Raw genomic sequence first — 19,233 nt, 5'->3', positions numbered from 1 at the left:
AATCAAGTTACTCTTGATTCCTGCTTCAGAATTTACAAAGATACTGTTGAAAGAAGTATGTTCAAAAGATATTATGTAAAAAATTTTTTTGGTATTTTGTTGTCTTTATTTATACTTCTTGGATTTTTCCAGTATAGATTTCTGTTTTGAGGCAGAAGCAGAAAATAAGACAGAAGGGGATGCTCAGGACGTGAATTGTCAAGGAGAAAGAATGGGTAGGGGAAGTATTAGAACTGACCTTAGGGAGGCAAACATTTTCAAGTCATTTAGTCTTGGATGAACTGAGGGCTAAGGAAGTCCTTAGGCAGAGCTGAGTGTAATGGTGCTGGTGTAAGGGAACCTCATCACCACGTAACCTAAGAAAACATTCTTGCAGTTCCTCAAAAAGTTAAACACAGCGTTATCATATGACCCAGCAATTCTACTCCCAGGTATATACCCAAGAGGAATGAAAACATATGTCCATGGCAGTGTTATAATAGGCCCAAAGTGGAAATATCCTAAATGTCCATTAACCGATGAATGGATGAATAAAATGTGGCATATCCATGCAGTGGAATATTATCTGTCAATAAAAAGGAATGAAGTAGAGAGATGCTGTACCATGGAGGAAACTTGAAATCATTATGCTAAATGAAAGAAGCCAGGTCACAGAAGACCATATATTTTATGATTCCATTAAAATGAAACGGCCAAAATAGGCAAGTCTATCGACTGAAAGTAGATTAGTGATTGTCTAGAGTTGAGGGGGTTTGGAGGAGTGGAGAGTGATTATTAACAGGTAGGGCTTTTTTTTTGGTGTGATAAAAGTGTCCTAATATTGATTGTGATGATGTTGCATTCAACTCTGTGAATATAATGAAAACCATTGACTGGTATATTTTAAATGGGTGATTGTATGGTATGTGAATTATATTGCAGTAAAGCTATTTTTAAAAAGGTTAAGCATATTTATATTACAAAAAATTAGTTTTTACAGAACTAAGTAGAAAAAAAATGAGTGAAGACATGTTCTGATTGGTGGTGATAGTTTATTTAAACGTGCATTTATTTACTTTTAAAATAAAGAGCTATAACTGATATATAACGTATTAGTTTCAGGTGTACAACATAATGATTCGATATTGGTATATATTGCAAAATGATCGCCATAGTATTTAATATTTATTTACTTTTTTGGTTTTTTTTTTTTTTGGAAACATTAACATTTTGTAACTTAGAAAGCCATGTTTCCGTTGAGGCTAGAGTGCGTATTCCAGGGAAAAAAACACACTATATGTTGTGGAAGGAAAATCCACATCCTTTTATTAAACTTGACATTGTCTTTATTATTTTATGTTCCTAATTGAGGGTATGGCAGATGTATTTAGTTAGGTTAAGAATTTCCTGTAGAAATGTAGCCTCTCTACGCCCACACAGAAGGCGTATATCTGCTGGGTGAGGTTTGTGGGATTCTGGCTCCAGCAATCCCAAAGTGACATTCTGTGGAGGAGAGTACTTATAAAAGCCAGGAAGGAAAAATGTTTAATTTGTGTAAAGAGTGGTGGTTTAGGGGAGAAGACCTTGTTACAACTGGGAAACAGTATTTTACTGCAAACACCAGGATTCTTAGTTTTATCTGATGTTGGACTTACCTTTCTTTCTTACTAGCTTTCAAAACGATTACAAGAAAAAGGTTGGAAAGTGGGAGACCTCCTGCAGGCTGTGCTTAAATACTGTGAGGCGATGGAGAAGACGTCCAGCGAGGAGAGATCCGAGTCCCTGTTTGATTGGCTCTTGGAAAATGCATAGAACAAACTCCAAACCAGTATATTTTATTATTTGTTTTGAGAGAGGAAGGAACAGATTAAGATGCATAGGGTAAAATTTGAATAGTGAATATTAACATTTAAAGTGAATTGGGAGGAAGGTAAATATAGCTTTTAAAGTGTGTTGTGTCATCACATGGTATATATAGTTCAAACTTTTGTAATCTCTCAAATATTATCTTTGTTTATTCTTCTATACACATGTGTAGTGTGTTAAGACCCTAAGAACATGTATTTGAAGGCTTTCAGGGACATTGACTAACAGCATTCTTTTTGCGTCCAAATAGTGCTGCTAGAAATTGCACTGAGGTGGCTGAGGGTGGGTGACAGGGATAGGGAGTTATATTTTGCTCCTTTGCAAGCAAATGGTATCCTATTAATAACAAATCTCACATCAAAAAATAGCATCGAGGCTAATTTTTTTCTGACATCTTTTGTCCTATTTTTAAGGGTCAATTTTATTTTCATAGTTCAGCTATTGGTAGCTTTTTGAATCCCCCAAGTTATTTAATTTCTTAGAAACATGAGTAGTTTAGGTTTCTATAAATATCGTAAGTGGTAGTTTCCCTAGCCTTTCATCAAATGACATTATTTGCTAATGTTACCAATTGTTCTGGCATGAAAGCAAGTGTGTGTGTGTGTGTGTGTGTGTGTGTGTGAGTGTGTGTGTGTGTGTGTGTGTGTGTGTATGGAAAGGAGAACTTTACCTTGCTAGTGGTTGGTGCCCTCTTTTATTTTACTCTTTTCTTGTTAGAAACCCACTGTTAACATTAAAAAGGTGCTTTAAAATAAAATGTCTATAAAGATTGTGCAGTAAGAATTTTTATTTCTTTTTCACTCTTTTGGGTCCCCAACTTATCCTATAAATGAAAATAAAGGTGCAAAACATGTTGAAATTTTAAAACTTAATGTTAATTTGGAAATGCATTTAGAGAAGCCCAATAATTATTTTCACTGTTGGGATTTTGGGAAAAAAAACACCCCACTTTAGCAAAGATAAGCTTTTTCTAGAAAAAAATGGGACCCTCCCCTGAATCCCTTCCCCAGTAAAGTGTACCTGCACTGTTTTGTAAAGTCCTCTGATACGGTCTTTCTGGGCTCTGCATTTTCTACTACTTGTCTTTAGTAACTGCGAGTTGACTTGAGTAGAGGACCAGGATTGTGTTTTGTATGTGAGGGTATGTGTGTGTGAATTTTTGGTTCTTCCATTAGCAGATTTTGTAACCCTAGAGTAAATCATTTTTTGTTGGAGGCTTTGGTTTTGCTCTGTTACATTTTCTTTTTTCTTGAGCACTGACTGTTCTGGAAGCTGCACAAAGTATAGAAGACATAGCACCCACCAGGGGACAAGGAATAAGGGCCCTCACATTAATTTGAATTACAATTACAGTAGAGAAATTATTTTATTGCTTTTTAAGAAAAATACCAAAATCTATTTAAATATTTCAAGGTTACACTGTGTATGCTTTGGTTTTTCTCAATTTAAGATAAAGAAATAGAGCAGGCCTTAAAAATAAATTTTCCTGAAGTTTCTTCAGGTATTTTTTTTAAGGTGGAGAAATGCAGGAAATGTACATAACCAGAATTGATTCTGTCTTTAGCTTCTCAGAACTTGATATGCAGCAGCACTGGACTGGGTTTTTTAATGTTAGGAACCAGGTTGTTATAACATAGATTGATTGATTATTAAGCTTAGATTGAATTTTTACAAGTGTATAACTATCAAGTTGTGTTTGTTGACTTCGATGTATGTACGGGTTTTATTAACAGCAAAACTGAGTTCTGAATTTCTTTTAAGCTAAAGTGACAATGTATTAGTTCTGTAAAACTTTCTGTACTTGAAAATGTTTGTTTATTTCTCTTACGGTAAGATTTTCCTCATATCTTTGTTTTCTTTGCATTATCTGGAGCTGTGATGGATTCAGAATTCCCTTATTCAGCCACTGCGGACTGACAGACCAATCCTTAGACACTAGCATGCATAGTGCTAATCACAGTGGAACTCCACACTTCTATCAGTTCAGTGCAGGGGTGTAGAGAAAAATATTAAGTGTTGGCAGATGTGAAAAGAAACGGGAGTTAAGCTTCCGTATATAGAGAGAAAACATTGGAGTTTATAACAGTATCTTTTAATCAAGAACAGTGTAAACTTACTTTGTTTAAAGGCACTTTGTGATTTTTCCAAAGACGTTGTAGATCTATTTGGTTGTTCAGCCTTCAGAACAGATCTGTTTGTTGAGGACGACTCTGTCTTATTTTGTTAAAAATATACTTGGCATAAGTAGATTTATTATGACAGTGTAATACTGCCATTCTGCACACGTTGGCCCTTATGAAGTATGATATTTTATTCAGAACTGTTAAAGTTGTGTTGTGCTTTGGGTTGAATTCTCTGTTGTATCAGTTTCAGAAACATCGAAGGATCTGTGGAAAGAAAGTGAAGGAGGCCTCTGACGGGGTTTTTAGAACATTGTTTCAGACTGAAATGGGGCACTTCTTTCATATTCTTCTTTTCCCAAGCCAAGATTAAATTACATTTATATTTTGGGTATTATTAATTTTGATTTTGAAAGTATTTCCTGATTTATACAAAAGGAATGACACGGAAGAAAATTACAGTATCTATTGGATGCTGTGACACAATTTAATGGAGTAATAAAATCTTTGAGAATATTCACTCAGTGAATATATGTGATAACATCTTCATATTTTGAAAAATGTTCCACTTACCCTTTCAGATATTTGATGTGAATTAATTCAATTCATAATACTTTCGTTTTGCTTAAATAAAGGTTTTATTTTGCAGGTAGGAGAAGTTAATTACTTAATTAAATGCACCAGGTATAAAGTGGAAGATAGTTTACCCACGTGACTTTGATATCATGCACGTTCCCCAAATGCAAAATTTAACCTTGACTCATCATCAGAGTCTAGACGCAGATGTCTTCTTAGTTAATTATTTAGCAAATATTATTCTTCCACAATTAAAATGATCAATTTCCCATCAATCTATTGCTTTAAATTTTGATTTTTCAAGGGAAACTTTCCACAGAACTTTTAAAGAGTAATGCATCCATATTCAGGGTGTAGGGAAAATACTTTCCACTTAAAACCCTGGCCACCTGTCACCAGCACATGAGAATTAGAGCTTCCGTGGGAATTATGAAATTGTACTAAAATGAAATGCATTTCTTCTCATTTTTATTAGAAGACCCTGCACACACTTACTCACTCACTGTATTCCTGTTCTGAAGATGCAGATACAGTGTTGGTCACTCTTGTCACTTTATTTATTTATTTATTTGTTTTAACCGTCCATGTACATTCCTTTCACATGGGTAGAAGTATAGTTCTAGAAGTTCATTGTTTTGTTTTTGTTGAAATGTTTGAATACTATTCAATATCAGGTTTTAATATTTCTGGATTTACTACCTTTGGTTACTTGTGCAGTGTTAAAAGTAATTCACATTTTTGTTTAATATACCAGATATAGAGCAAAAGCAGCTTTGAGTAATTGTAGCTGTTTGTGCTGAATTACTACATTAAGATCTTGCATAACAGTAACTTTTTTTTTTTTTGCTTTTCAATAATTTAATATGTTCATTTACCAAAATACGAACTAAAATTTTGTTTTAGCAGTGGCTCAAAATAAACATTTCAGAAATTACTTTTGTAATAATGTGCAATTAATTGTTCTTTTATCTTTTTCCAGTTGTTTAAGTCTGTGATCTTTCTCTCCCAACTAAGAATTCCCCAATAAACTTAAGAAATGCCTGGCCTTGGTTATCAATCTGTAGTATCTTGTTAGCATACTCAGTATTGAACAAAAAAACAAAGGCATCGAAGTGAAATTGCTGTGATAGAAGGCACATTGAACAACCTCAGTGCTTCTAACATGGTTTTCAAGAAGAACGGAAGCTAGGAATATTTTTAATAGGGCAGTGAATCCTAAGTTCTTATTCAGGTGCCTCTGAATGCTGACAGAATGACTTGAAAGGCTATTTGCCCAATTTGTTTGTGGATTTTAGTGCAAAGTATCGATGGAATATTGTGATTGCCTTGAATATGAGCGTGTTAGGAAACTCTTCTGGCCTGGATTGAGCACGTCTTCCATAGGATATAGAGATCAGACCTTTGTCATGCTGTATAGCATCAGGCACTTTTAAGTTATTAGGTGCCAGTTGTTTATTACTAATGGAATTTGACTTCGTTTTAAGTATTTTAAGCCTAGAAATTAGAGAATGATTTTCTAGCTTTTCATGAATGTTTCAGAATGCTAGGAAATAATGATAGCATATAATGGCTTGGGTGCGAGTGCCTCCCAGTCACCAAGAAAACAATTTAAAAAACGCTTTGCAACAGTGAGCAAGATTCCTTAGACTATAATTCCAAAAAGGAAAAAAATTTCAAAAGGAATGGGAAGTTGTGACAAATGACATTTAAACAACTTTGCACATTGCAAATTGGGATAATTTGTGACCTGTGTTTTAGCTGGGATAGAGAGGGGGGTGAGGGACAGGGCTTGAAGAATTACCTCACATTTTTTAAAGTATGAAAGATGGAAGAAGTCACTCTTGGTGCTACTATGCAAGAAGTAAAAACTGAGCCTTTTGCAGCATCATTTACAGCAGGAACAATAAAGAGTGCAGGAAGGCTACTCCTTGGGAGTCGTGGTTGCATTTTTTTCTCCATCCTTTGTAGATTTGTAATCACCTCACTCTCATTTTACTTTTGTGCTCTGGGGCAAGGAGGATAATATTAAATATTATCTATAAATAGATAAAAAGAGACATTTTCAGGAGAGGATTGGCGCCTCCAATTTGACTTTTTAGGTCTTCCTTCCCGCCCTTCTTTTAAACAGACACCTAGATTTCTTAGTTTAGAGCAAGAGATTAAAACTGAACTCTTGTGTGCTGAATTCTGCCCACTGATATGCTTATGCTTTGGTCCATCGTGAGATCTGATTTTTCAAATAATTGCCAAACTTAGAAGTAAGGAGATTTCACATTTAAATAGGTTTTGTATTTCAACTTTGCTTGAAACACTGGTACTGATTGGAATTGGACTCCTGTGTGGCAGCGGTTTGCCAGGAGCTGAATAATGATTGCTCCTTTAGTCCAGTCCTTCTGTTTCTTTTTGCCTCTGGCCTGACATGCTCCACTTGGCTCATTTGTGTTGCCCGCTGGGGTCCTATAGGTGGCTGAGATGCAAACTGAGTTAAAGCAGGTGAGATACTTGATGTGCTTAGAAAATCTGAATGATACTCCTGGAACTCTTGCCTCCTCTAGGATTGTGCAGAGAGGGGAAGGAAAGTCTAGAAATTATAGACTTGGTGAGTTTATTGCTCTGAGCAGAAAACAAATCATAATTGTTAAAAGCATAGATCTTTAAGTATGTAGAGAAGAAAGCAGGGAGAGCCAGCCTAGGTTTACCAAGAGCAGATTCTATCAGATTTAACTTTTCCTTTTTCAATAGAATGGGCATGTTTGAATACCAGAGACATAGTAGCTAAATATTTTAATGAGGCATTTTATATGGAGAAAGGAATGACTAATTGTGGCTTCCTAACTCTTTGAGAATGTAGAACAATAGTTTGATTAACAGTCTGCTCGACAGTTATGCTAGAAGCTAAAAGAGAATAACTTCAAAATGCTGGTTAAAAAAAGTCAAATCTAGAAATTCGTATCCTTCTAAACTACTTTTCAAGAGTAAACATAAAATTAAGGTAATTTCTAATAGACTGAAAGAATTTACACTTAACCAGTGCTGAGAAGAAAAACAACTGGAGTGGATACCACTTTTCCTAAGAAGGAAATTGAGCTCTGAAGAAACAGGGAAGAAGCAATGTTTAAAAAAATAATTAAAATAGAAAATGAAAGAAGGAGCAACCACCCAAATGCAATACTTGTTCACATAATAATCCTGTTTCCTATTTATGCCAAGCACTTCATGTCATTGAATCCAGACTTCATCTTGTCATTATTATTCCTATTTTTCCTGTGAGAAAACTCAGGGTCAGAGAGGTGAAGTTTTTTACACAGCAGGCATAGTTGTAACGCCCAGGTCTGCCAGGCCCCAAAGCCCAAGTTCTGCTCATTACACTACACTGTGTCACCATAATTAAAAACCAAATATGAAAAGATGACAACTAAAATCACCTGTAATAACGTAGAGACAACAACTATTTACATGTTGGTGTGCTTCCAGTTTTTTTCCTCCCATACATACATTTTTCATGTTGGGAATTTCCCTTATTTCATAAATATTTGTCAAAAACATTTTTCAAAACTCCACACTCACCTTTGGACTTTTCAAGTTTGTTAGTCAATGAATCTCGCCCCTCTCTTAGCTGGAAATATCTTGACCAGAGCTCTTTGGTCTGACTGATACACAGTTGTATTTTCTTTGCATTCCAACTACTTGGTGTTTTGAGCTCAAGTTGGTTCAGCTGTCAATCTTTACAACTTAAGTATTTTAAGTAGATCTTGGAGAAGGACAGTATGTAAAAAGGGTCTCCGATTGGCTTTAAGAAACCAGGCAAAGGTATTTATCTCAGCTTGACTCTTTTTCTTCTTTCCTTGTCTTCAATCTTATTCTGCCCGGCAGAGCTGACAGCAGTAGAGGCTATTTCATTCATGGTGTCCGTGTTCCTCAGAACATGGTGAGAAGAAAATGTTGCAAAAAGAACAAATGTCCTTTCCAAACTCTAGGTTTCCTTTTTCAATTGTCTGGTGGCTTTCTCATTGCCCTCTTGTCATTTCTGATTCAGCATATCTAAAGTGGAGTTCATCCTGCCCCAGCAAAGATACACTTTCTCCTACATACTTTACCAAACATTGATCTGGCCATCCAGGTTGAACACCCTCGAGTAATCTCTCAATTATTTTTGACCTCTTCCTCTCCACCCTGCCTCCCCACCTCAAGAGGAAGGAGAGATGGTAGGTCTCGGGGGAAGCAAGTAGTCCTCCATTCAAGGGAGTGGGGAAAGAAAGTGAAATGTTAAAAGATGTTCAGGAAAGTTTGCAATTGGTGGGAAGTAACCCCACACTCCATAGGTGTAAGAGACATTCCGTAAAGATCTACCTTGCACCTCAGTGATTTTGAATCAAGTATGTGTGGTTATAATCATTAATACAATTATTTACATGATACAATATACTGAGTCCGGGAAAAGGAAGATACTCATTAACATCAGGTGATAGGAGTCACCAAGACATGAGCCACATTTCACGATTCAATTGTCTCTAAGGTAAGTTAAAGAAAAGCACAATAAATCAGCTTGTTTACTGACTGCAATTTTTGCCAGTATGGTAGATGACCAACCCTTCCATTAAGAAATTTTTAAATTTCCTAAATGCATTGATAGGCTGGCATGAAGGCAGAAACCTAATGAAGATAGACATGCAGAGTTGTAAGCAGACCCTGAAGTCAACTTTGGCTTTGAAGGCATTTGCTGAACCCAGTAAACTTGAGTGTGTGTGTGTGTGTGTGTGTGTGTGTGTGTTTGTGTAGCATTCGCATATCTATCTATCTATATTGCATTTACATGTATCTATATTATCTGTCATCTATCTATCTGCCTCTCATCTATCATCTGTTGAGAAAGATTTATTTTAAAGAATTGGCTCACATGACTGTGAAGGCTCGCAAGTCCAAAATCTGCAGGGCAGGCAGCAGGCTCTAGACCCAGGGATGAGCTGATATTGTGGCTCTAGTCTTCTGGAAGAATTCCCTCTTTTTGGGGGGACTTCAGTCTGCTTTCTCTTAAGACCTTCAACTGATTGGATGAGACCCACCCACATTATGGAGTGCCATCGGCTTTACTCAAAGTCTATTTATTTATTTATTTAGTTAGTTTTAAAAATTTATTTTATTTATTTTTATTTTTGGCTGTGTTGGGTGTTCGTTGCTGCGCCTGGGCTTTCTCTAGTTGTGGCGAGCGGAGGCTACTCTTCGTTGCGGTGTGCGGGCCTCTCATTGAGGTGGCTTCTCTTGTTGCGGAGCACGGACTCTAAGCATTCGGGCTTCAGTAGTTGCGGCACGCAGGCTCAGTAGCTGTGGCTCGCGGGTTCTAGAGCGCAGGCTCAGTAGTTGTGGCACGCGGGCTAAGTTGCTCCACGGCATGTGGGATCTTCCTGGACCAGGGCTCGAACCCGTGTCCCCTGCATTGGCAGGCGGATTCTTAACCGCTGTGCCACCAGGGAAGCCCCCAGTCTATTGATTTAAATGTTAATTTCATCTAAAAAATTCCTTTTCAGGTAAAATACCTTTACTCCAGACATGTTTGAGCAAATATCTGGTACTGTGGCCTAGCCAAGTTGATGCATAAGGTTAACCATCACAGTGAGCTTTTGGCCCTGGCCAAAGTGAAGACTATGCCCAAAATATAAAAGTGAACTTGGGGTCATGGGGCAAACAACTCTCCCACCCTGAGGATTGGAAAAAAACTTTTCTGTCTAAAACTTTGGTAGTGACTCGAGGAAAAGTCTTCCCTGAGAATGATAAGCTAATTCTCATGTGAGCTTTTGCAGTCTAAATTCACCCTACCTGGGTGGTCTGAAAAGCCTCAAGCTGAGAATTCAGTTTAATATTTTTCTGTAAATGTCCTGAAGCATCTGTCAGAGGCAAATAAATCCTCTTGAATAGCCCATGTTCATCCTAGGCTTCAATTATTCCCAAAGATAAAGTTCTAAGAAAAATGAGAAGCTTACTTAAAAAAATTACAAGACCATGAACATGATTCAGCAGAAATGACAGCGTGGAAACCAGCTGAAAAACTTCATATGTTGGTATTGTCAGACACAGATTATAAAGTAGCTGTATTAGTTTGTTTGTTTTTTTTAAGACAAAGGGGAGCTTACAGGTGAACAGAGAACCTCTTCACATCCAGTGGGATGGCTAAAATAATAAAAGATGGATAATAACAAGTGTTGGCAAGGACGTGATTCCCACATTGCTGGTGGGAATTTAAAATGATGCAGTCAGTTTGAAAACTGACAGTTCCACAAAAAGTAAAACAGTTATCATATGATTCAACGATTCCACTCCTAAGGAGATACTCAAGAGAAATGAAAATATAGGTCTCCACAAAAGCTTGCACATGAATGCTTATAGAATTATTCATAACAGTCCCAAAGCAGAAACAACTCAAGTGTCAGTCAACTGATGAAGAGATAAACAAAATGTGGTTTATCCATTCAATGGGATATTATTCAACCATTAAAAGGAATGAAGTAGTGATACACGTTACAACATGGATGAACCTTGAAAACACTGTGCTAAGTGTGAGGAGGCAGATACAAGAGGTCATATATGTATGACACAATTTATACATAATGTACAGAATAAGCAAATCCATAGTGACAGAAAGTAGGTTAGTGGTTTCCAGGGACTGGGGAAACAAGGGAACAATGTGTGACTGTTAATGGGTACAGGGTTTCTTTTGGGGTGATGAAAATGTTCTGGAATTATATCGAGGTAGTAGTTGCACAACTCTGAATAAACCAAAGACCACTGAATTTTATATTTTAAAAGGATGAATCTTGTGTGCTGAAAATTATATCTCAGGAAATCTAATAAAAAATGAGCAGACAAGAAAATATTTTTAAAAAACAGGTAGGAACTTCTAAAAATGAAAACAAAAGTAATTGAGCTGAAAAACCTCAATGATCGAGTTTAAGAGTCATAGCTAAGAGAGAATTCTTGAAGTGAAAAAATGATCCGGAATGCAGTGTAGAAAGGCACAGATGTGATATATGAGAGAAAAGTTAAGTGACGTTGAGGGAAAGGAGAACTAACAGAAGGAGAAGAGGGAGGGAACGAGCAGGATCAATATCTGAAAAGATAATTGTTGGAAATTTTCCAGAAATGATGGAAGAACCACTCACAGTTTCAGAAAAACCTAACAACCCTCAAGTAAAAATAACATACCTAATAAATTTTCTAGGAAAAGCTATACACGTATTCATCTACTTTTCCGAATTATTCAATAAGCAAGCTAAAATAAATTTCCAGGATTATCAGTAAGAGAACATAAATAAATTATATATGTTTAAAACTAGTGGTGAAAAAGAAAACAGAAGCCAAAAAAGAATAAAAAAACAGTTGTGGCAAAAAAGCACAAAATAAGATGGTAGATCTAAGTCTTGCTTCTCTCATCCCTCACAGGTGTTCCTGAGACCACCCCACCCCCCAATAAACTTCCTTCACAGAAGCATCCTAGTTTGTTTCCAGGGCAACCTGATCTGTGAAATTAGTGCAACCGCTTTAGAAAATGATTATTACCTAGTTAAGTTGGACTTGTGTGTGCCCTATGACACAACAATGTTAGATATAAACTCTAGAGAAAATCTTGCTTATGAAGACCAGGGGGTATGTACAATATTTATCAACAGTATAAACTGTGATATGTTCATTCAGTGGAATTTTATACAGCAGTGAAGAAGGATGATAGTCACATGCTTCAACACAGATGCACTGTAAAAACATAGCAAAAGAAGCAAGACACAGAAAAATAAAAAGAGTGAGTCCATCTACAGAAAGTTCAAAAACAGGCAAAACTGTATAGTTGACCCTCCATATTTGTGGGTTCTGTGTCCCCGGATTCAACCAACTGTAGATTGAAAATATTTTTTAAAAAATCCAAAAAGCTCCAAAAAGCAATCTTGAATTTGTCACGTGTCCACAACTATTTATATAACACTTGCATTGTGTTTACAATAATTTACATAGTATTTACATTGTATTAGGTATTTTAAGTGATCCAGAGATGATTTAAAGTATACAGGAGGATGTGCATAGGTTAAATGCAAATACTATGCTATGTTATTTTATATAAGGGACTTGAGCATCTGTAGATTTTGTAGCTCCACAGGGGTTCTGGAATCAATCCCCCGTGATGACTGTATTATATTGTTATATATACATACATGCATATATGTATAAATACATGCATCCATTTATAGTCAAATATGTGTATATGTGTATAAAAATATAAGGGAATAATTAATACATAATTCCGGATAGTGAATTACCTGTGGAGATGGGGGCCAGGGAGAGGATGCAATAGAGCCTTCTAAGGTACCAGTAATGTTCTGTTTATGAGGGGTAGGTCCCTGGATGTTCAATTTATTGTTTTTCCTCAAATTATACACGTTCTTTATATAACACTCTAAAATTTCACACTGAAAAAAATTCATTCAAAACAGATTACTCAACAGAATTTGTTCAAAGGGGCTGTGGGGTGTATTAATTAGGTGTTTCCTGAAATGTTTCCAAAAACGACTTTGAAGAAAAATGATGTTTAAGCACAACTGAAGATTAAGGGAAAAACCAGTCAGAAAACTCTTCTGTGTCTCCTGAACTGTCCCCTGGAAAACATACACATTACCTAGGTTTTCTGCTTGTCAGCCTTTTAGAGTTGGGGTGGGTGAGGGTGAGGGAGGAGACAGCTATCCACGGAGAGTCAAAGAGAAGCTATTGCCATGGCCTGTCTTATCTCCATGTCTGTCTTGAATCTCCTGGTCTGTATTCCTACATCTGGACTCCCACCCCACCTCCTGACACAGCTAGGTTATCCCCTCCTGCCCTGGTGTTTTAACCAGAAGTGCCTGTTGCCCAGCAAAGCGACTGGATCTGAGGGAGAGGATGGAGGGAGGTGGGGCAGGGGAGGGAAGGAGATGGAGGAAGAGGAGGCTTTAAGCCAGAGCCAGAGCCATTAGCAGGAGTAAATGCCAGGAGATGAAAGGACACCATTTAGCCAGGGAATGCTGAAGAAGGGCACAGCGGCAGCATGGCCAGTGTGGTCCTCAGCCAGGAGTGGGGAAATGCTGATCTCCTGGGAAGCTGCCTTGTGATTCAGTGTGAAGAAACAGGAACTGAGATGCTTGAGCTCTGGGCTAAGGCGGTCACGTTGGCAGCTTGCTCTCGACAGTGGTACCCAGGCACGCCCCAGCCAGGCTGGACTGGTCATAGAGCTGCAGGGCTGGAGGCACAGCCCTTCGGCAGATATCCTGCAGCCTCTCCCACGGGGTTCACAGGTAACCAACCCTGGAGCATATAGCGTTTTATTACAACAAGAGGTAGTCTTTGGGATGGGACCACAGAAGCCCAAACTACCGGTCCAGAAACATGGATGATACACTCTGCTCTCCTAAAGCCGCAATCTTACTTTGAGCCTCTAGGTGGTGCAGCAGCACAGTCTACCGCTTACAAAAAAACCTAAATAAAACTGCAAAATGCTTCCTGCGCCACAGTTAGCCTGACTCCTTGAACCATATCTTAGTCTCTTGCGGGCATTCCTTGTTTCAAATAAGCTGGTTTTTAGGGTCTTTTCTTGCTGGTCTCTCCACTTCCATCCCCGCTCAGAATCTGGATCATTTCCTCAATTCTCTGGTCACTTCTGCTCAGGTTCACCCCTGTTTCAGGGACCTGTCATCAAGGGCACCCCCTGGAAGTACCAGGCACACGGGAGAGGTAAGTGCAAGCGGCTCCTCATGCAGTCACATCCTGCTCGGGTGAGCAGCCTGCAGACTGTCACCACCAGCATTCCTCGGGTGTTCAAGCCACCTTCTTCTTTCTTATGTTGCCCGTTCCCACCTGCCTCCCCTCCACATACATCCTCGGTCACACCTCAGGAGCTTTTCTGGAATTTTCTGTTAATATTTCACCATGTCCCTGCCATTTATAATTAGCTTTTATTCTAAGTGTACTCTAAATTTTACTCCAAATTCAGTCTCTGCTCAGTGTCACCTTATCAATATGGTTGTCCCTGACCTCATGTGGGAAACAGCAACTCCCTTCCAACACTCTTTATCCCCTTACGTTGCTTTATTTTCCTTCTTAGCCCGTTTTCCACCTGAGATAAGTATATATTTGTTATCTCTTCATTCCCTAGAGAGGAAGCTCCCTGAGAGCTGGGACTTGGTTGGTTTTGTTCTCTGTTGTGGCCTCAGCCCTAGAACAGTGTCTGGCATGTGGTGGGCACTTGGCAAATGTTTTCTGAATGAATGGGTGGATGGGTGGATGGATGGATGGATAGACAGATGGTTGGATGAATTGATAGAGAGTTCTGCCTTTCCCTAACAGACCAGTAGGAAAAGCAGTGTCCTGGGGGTTTGGAGTCTAGGGTTCTGGCTCCGGCTGAACCACTGGTGGACTTAGAGCAAGTCACTACATCTCCCAGCGTGGCCTGTTCCCTAATCTGTAACACGAGTGGGTTGGACTTCATGATCTGCAGTTTCTTCCTGCCCTGGCAGTTTTTGGTTTTATGATTACACTTCCCAAAGGTACCAAGGCCATAAGCCAGGTGACAAACAACATGCATTCTTGGCAAGAAACTGTTGCAATTAATAACTTGGCATCAAAAGATGCATTTATATATATATAGATAAACACATAATTGCTCCATAATCTTTAAGTCTTTAAAAAACCATTTTCCTAAGAAAATCTTGTATTGGTCTTTGCATATATTTCCATCTTGACCTCTGGCTCCATGTATTAATGATTCTGATTATTCTGACAAATAAAGGGATTTTTAAAAAAGTTATTGTTCTTCATTTGGGCTCTTCCTGGGTTATTTCTTTTAATTAGTAATTTATGATTATTTAAAGGGTTGGGAATATTCTATAGCAGACACACCTACAGGTTCCTCATTTTAGAAAATTAGTAACATTATTTTCAAAAAGATATCATGCTTCTAGTGTACTTCCAACAAGGTAAGTAGGTTTTGAAATAAAATAATAATAATTTAAAAACTCTTACCTTTGAAAAAGAATGATCACCATAGGCCATGATTTTCCTCTTGCTATTTGGTTGTGATTGTTTTGTAGGATTGGCAGGTGTCTGGTATCTAGAAAACCTTCAAGTATTTTTTTGAGTGAATGGTCAGTGGCATGTGAGAGAAAAAACTCATCCTGAGATATAGGTACAACTTCGTGAAAGTAGTTCTCTCTTTCTTTTCTGAGGGTGGAAATCTAAATGAGCTTGGGGGCAAAAGGAAAGATTTTCCTAAGTCCTCAGTTTTAAATGTTTACTCTTCTCTAGAATAAGGAAAAAAAACAAAAACAAAACTTGATACCTGTGCTAAGTAGAATAGTGGCCCCTCAAGCCCAAGTCCTTATCCCCAGAAACTGTGACTATGTTACCTCACGTGGCAAAAGGGAGTTTGCAGATGTGATAAAGTTGATAGAGGGACATTATCTTGGATTATCCAGGTGGGCCAATTTAATCTTCTTAAATTGGGAGAATCTTTCCCAGCAGTAGTCAGGGGAAGATGAGATTAGAGAGAGAGAGTCCGAGAGATATGACATTGTTGGCTTTGAAGATGGAGGAAGGGGCCAAGAGCCAGCGAGTGCAGGTAGCTTCTAGAAGCTGGAAAAGGCAAGGAAATGGATTCTCCCTTAGAGTCTCCAAAAGAAATGCAGCCCAGATGACCCCTTGATTTTAGCCTAGTGAGACCCAAGTCAACTTCTGTTCTGCAGAACTGTGAGACAGCGAAACTTGTGTTGTGTTAAGCCACTAAATTTGTAGTAATTTGTTACAGCAGCAATGGGAGAATAATACATTACCTTCTTGTTAGAACAAATGCTTTGAGCTCCCCAGAGTAAAAGAAGAGAGGCCAGGCCAGGGATCTAGAGCTGTACTGTACAATACGGTAGCCACTAGCCACTTAAAAGGGGGCTGCTCCAAATTCAGCTGTGCACTAAGTGGAGAATATACATAGATTTCAAAGATTCAGTATGGAAAAAAAATCTTAATAATCATTTATTCTTATTGATTAGGTGTTGATACTATTTTGGATATATTGATTTAAATTTAAAAATTATTCAAGAGTATTTCACCTGGTTTTTTTTAACTTAAAAAAATGTGACTATTAGAAAATTTAAGCTACATACATGGCTTGCATTTGTGACTCACATTGTACTTCAATTGATCAGCTCTGCTACAGAGTATCACTGAAGGATAAGAGATGGTCATTTCAAGGGCGGACAGTTCTCCAACTAAGTGGAGAGCTGTGACATTCAGGTATAGGTTTCCAAGAGGACAGGTCAGGCTTCCTTGCAACTTCCTGTACTGGACTTCCTGTAAGAGAAGGTGTCGTGTGGGTCTTTACATCCTCAGCACCTAGCAGGGTGGCTGGTACATGCTGACACTGTTTGCAGAGCATGCACAGGTGCTGCTGACCCTAGAAGGTGCTTTTTGATCAGGCACAACAAGACGGTATATTTGTCTTGAACAATTGTCCTGAAGGACCTAAGACACTGTGGTCTAACAGAAAACAAGATGCAACAAACAGGTCTTTTCCCTTTTGGCCAGTATTTGTTGCCCTACCTTACCCGTCCTGGATGAGGTCTGTTAGCATTTCCAGGAAAGAAAGATGTCAAAAAGAGAAACCAAAAGGCAGCCTCAGATGTCTGAGCCCAAATACCAAGAAGCGTTCCATATAGTGATTTCTGCTGGCCTATTTCTTATCTCTATGGTAACTTCTCAGTAATGCAGAGACAAGTGGCTTGAGCCACTTTGACTCGGGAGACAAACGCTTCATTTGAAATTTTGGTTCTCCCCTGATGTGCCCCATGATCAATCTAGTTCCCTGTAGTTCCCTTCATCATGCTTGCATAAAGAGACAAATGTTTACATTGATCAGTACCGAGTGCTGTGAGAATTACTTAGTGACTCTGATTAGAAGCATTCTTTAAATCTCAGGAATAATTTGTGTCAGAAACAAATTATCTGGGAACAGGATAGGGGATTCTGATCGGTTGCTTTGCTGCAACCCTAACTTTGGCATTTGCAGAATCTTTGGGGGTTCTAAAGCTGTTAGAGGTCCAAAATGCCATATTTGAAAGTGTCCACCATGGTAAATTGAAGCTAAACATCGCTGGGTTTTTTTTTTTTTCCCTGTATAATGTCATTTGCTTAACTCAGATGAACTTTGTGCCATTAGAAATGGGGAAATACAATTGATTTTAATGCCATGTGAGTCTGTTTTGAGGTCTTGTGGACGGAAATATCCTGGTTACTTGGTTCAGATGATTCATGTAGTAGAGCAGACTGGGGAATAAACTTTATCTTGTCCTTGACTTTATTTTTGTTTTCTATATGGAAACTCATCATTTGAGGTTGGCAACGTGGATTTGCACTAAAGTTCTTCAATGAATTTTTTTCCATGGTTCTCTATTTCAGACCCCAGCTCTCCAACTCTAGGCTGTTTTCCAAAAGCAAATGCACTCACAAACCCTCTGAAAGACCGCTGGCCTGTCAGATATTACAGTTAGCTCTCCTCTGAGGTTGGTTAGGCTCGGAATTCATTGCCTTTTAGTCAAAATAGAGAGTGTTACAACTTATTCCCAGGAGTGAGAAAGCAAATCAGTCATGAAAACGTTGTCGGGGGAGACTTGCCGGTACACAGGACAAGCTCATTAGTCTGATCCCCATGCTGGGGCATGGGACGGGTGACTGGTGATAAAGTGCTGATGGCCAGGTAATTGAAGACAGTGTGTGTTCATATTCATTGCCCCTGCTCACAGGGCTGTCTTCAGCAAAGAATATGGCTGGTTTGGTTAAATACACACACACACACACACACACACACACACACACACACACACACACACACACACGAGTTATGTTTTTCCTGATGCTTCAAGAAAGTCTGTAAGTTAAGACAAATGATATGGGCTGGGAGTAACGGACCATCTGTCAATATGAAAATGTCATATTCACAGGAAATGGATAACATGCCCAGCAAAACAACCAGCCTATATAAATGAAGAGATCAAGGCATTAACTATCCACGGAGAAAATAACAGAGACACAATCCAACTGATCCATAGTAGACTCTAGCAACCTATTCTAATGTTACAGGTAAGATTTCTAATAGCCATATCTGTTTATCCTCTTCAACTAAACAATTTTAATAGTCCCAAGGCTTCTATTTAAAGTTGAAGACCATCCATTAGTTAAAATTATATTTCTTTTAATTGACCAAATATAGAGTAAATATCCTAGGGCTTTGGAGAATACCATTAGACCATGTACAACTAAGCACCAGTTGATCAAGCTTTGAAGATGTGCACAGAATATCCTCTCTCCTGCTCCCTCCCTGGTGAACGAATAGCTTTCGTCCATGTAATGTTATGTTCAGTTTGAGGGCTGCTGGAAGCGATGTCTTTTATTTTTCCTTTTATTTTCTTTATTTTGCTAGCTCTCAGAGCTGGAGGACACAGGACAGTGTGTTATCACCATCAGAGTTTAAAGCTTATCTTTGTGAATGTGATCGTACTTGGGGGTTGTCAAAACCTGAGGAAATGTGGCCTCTGGTGAATGGCCATGGGATAATAGGACAACGTTTTCAGGGTGGCCGGGCACTGGGAACACCACTCAAGGGCCAGACAGGCATGAGCTGGTCATTTTCAACGTTGGA

The 19,233-nt window shown here is 38.4% G+C and overlaps 1 protein-coding gene across 1 annotated transcript in view; it reads left to right on the top strand.

Annotated features, from left to right (window-relative positions):
* The window catches only part of AKAP11 (A-kinase anchoring protein 11), a 53,456-nt gene extending 47,866 nt beyond the window's left edge, over positions 1 to 5,590 (top strand). Inside the window, exon 12 of the mRNA XM_082365763.1 lies at positions 1,651 to 5,590. Within this exon, the coding sequence (XP_082221889.1) occupies positions 1,651 to 1,791 (141 nt within the window). The 3' untranslated portion in view covers positions 1,792 to 5,590. The remainder of the gene's footprint in view (positions 1 to 1,650) is intronic.
* Positions 5,591 to 19,233: the final 13,643 nt, after the last annotated feature.

The sequence above is a fragment of the Balaenoptera borealis genome (assembly GCF_965194805.1).
Source record: "Balaenoptera borealis genome assembly, chromosome: 18".
In the NCBI taxonomy this organism is placed as follows: Eukaryota; Metazoa; Chordata; class Mammalia; order Artiodactyla; family Balaenopteridae; genus Balaenoptera; species Balaenoptera borealis.
This window is presented reverse-complemented; position numbering and strand designations above follow the sequence as displayed.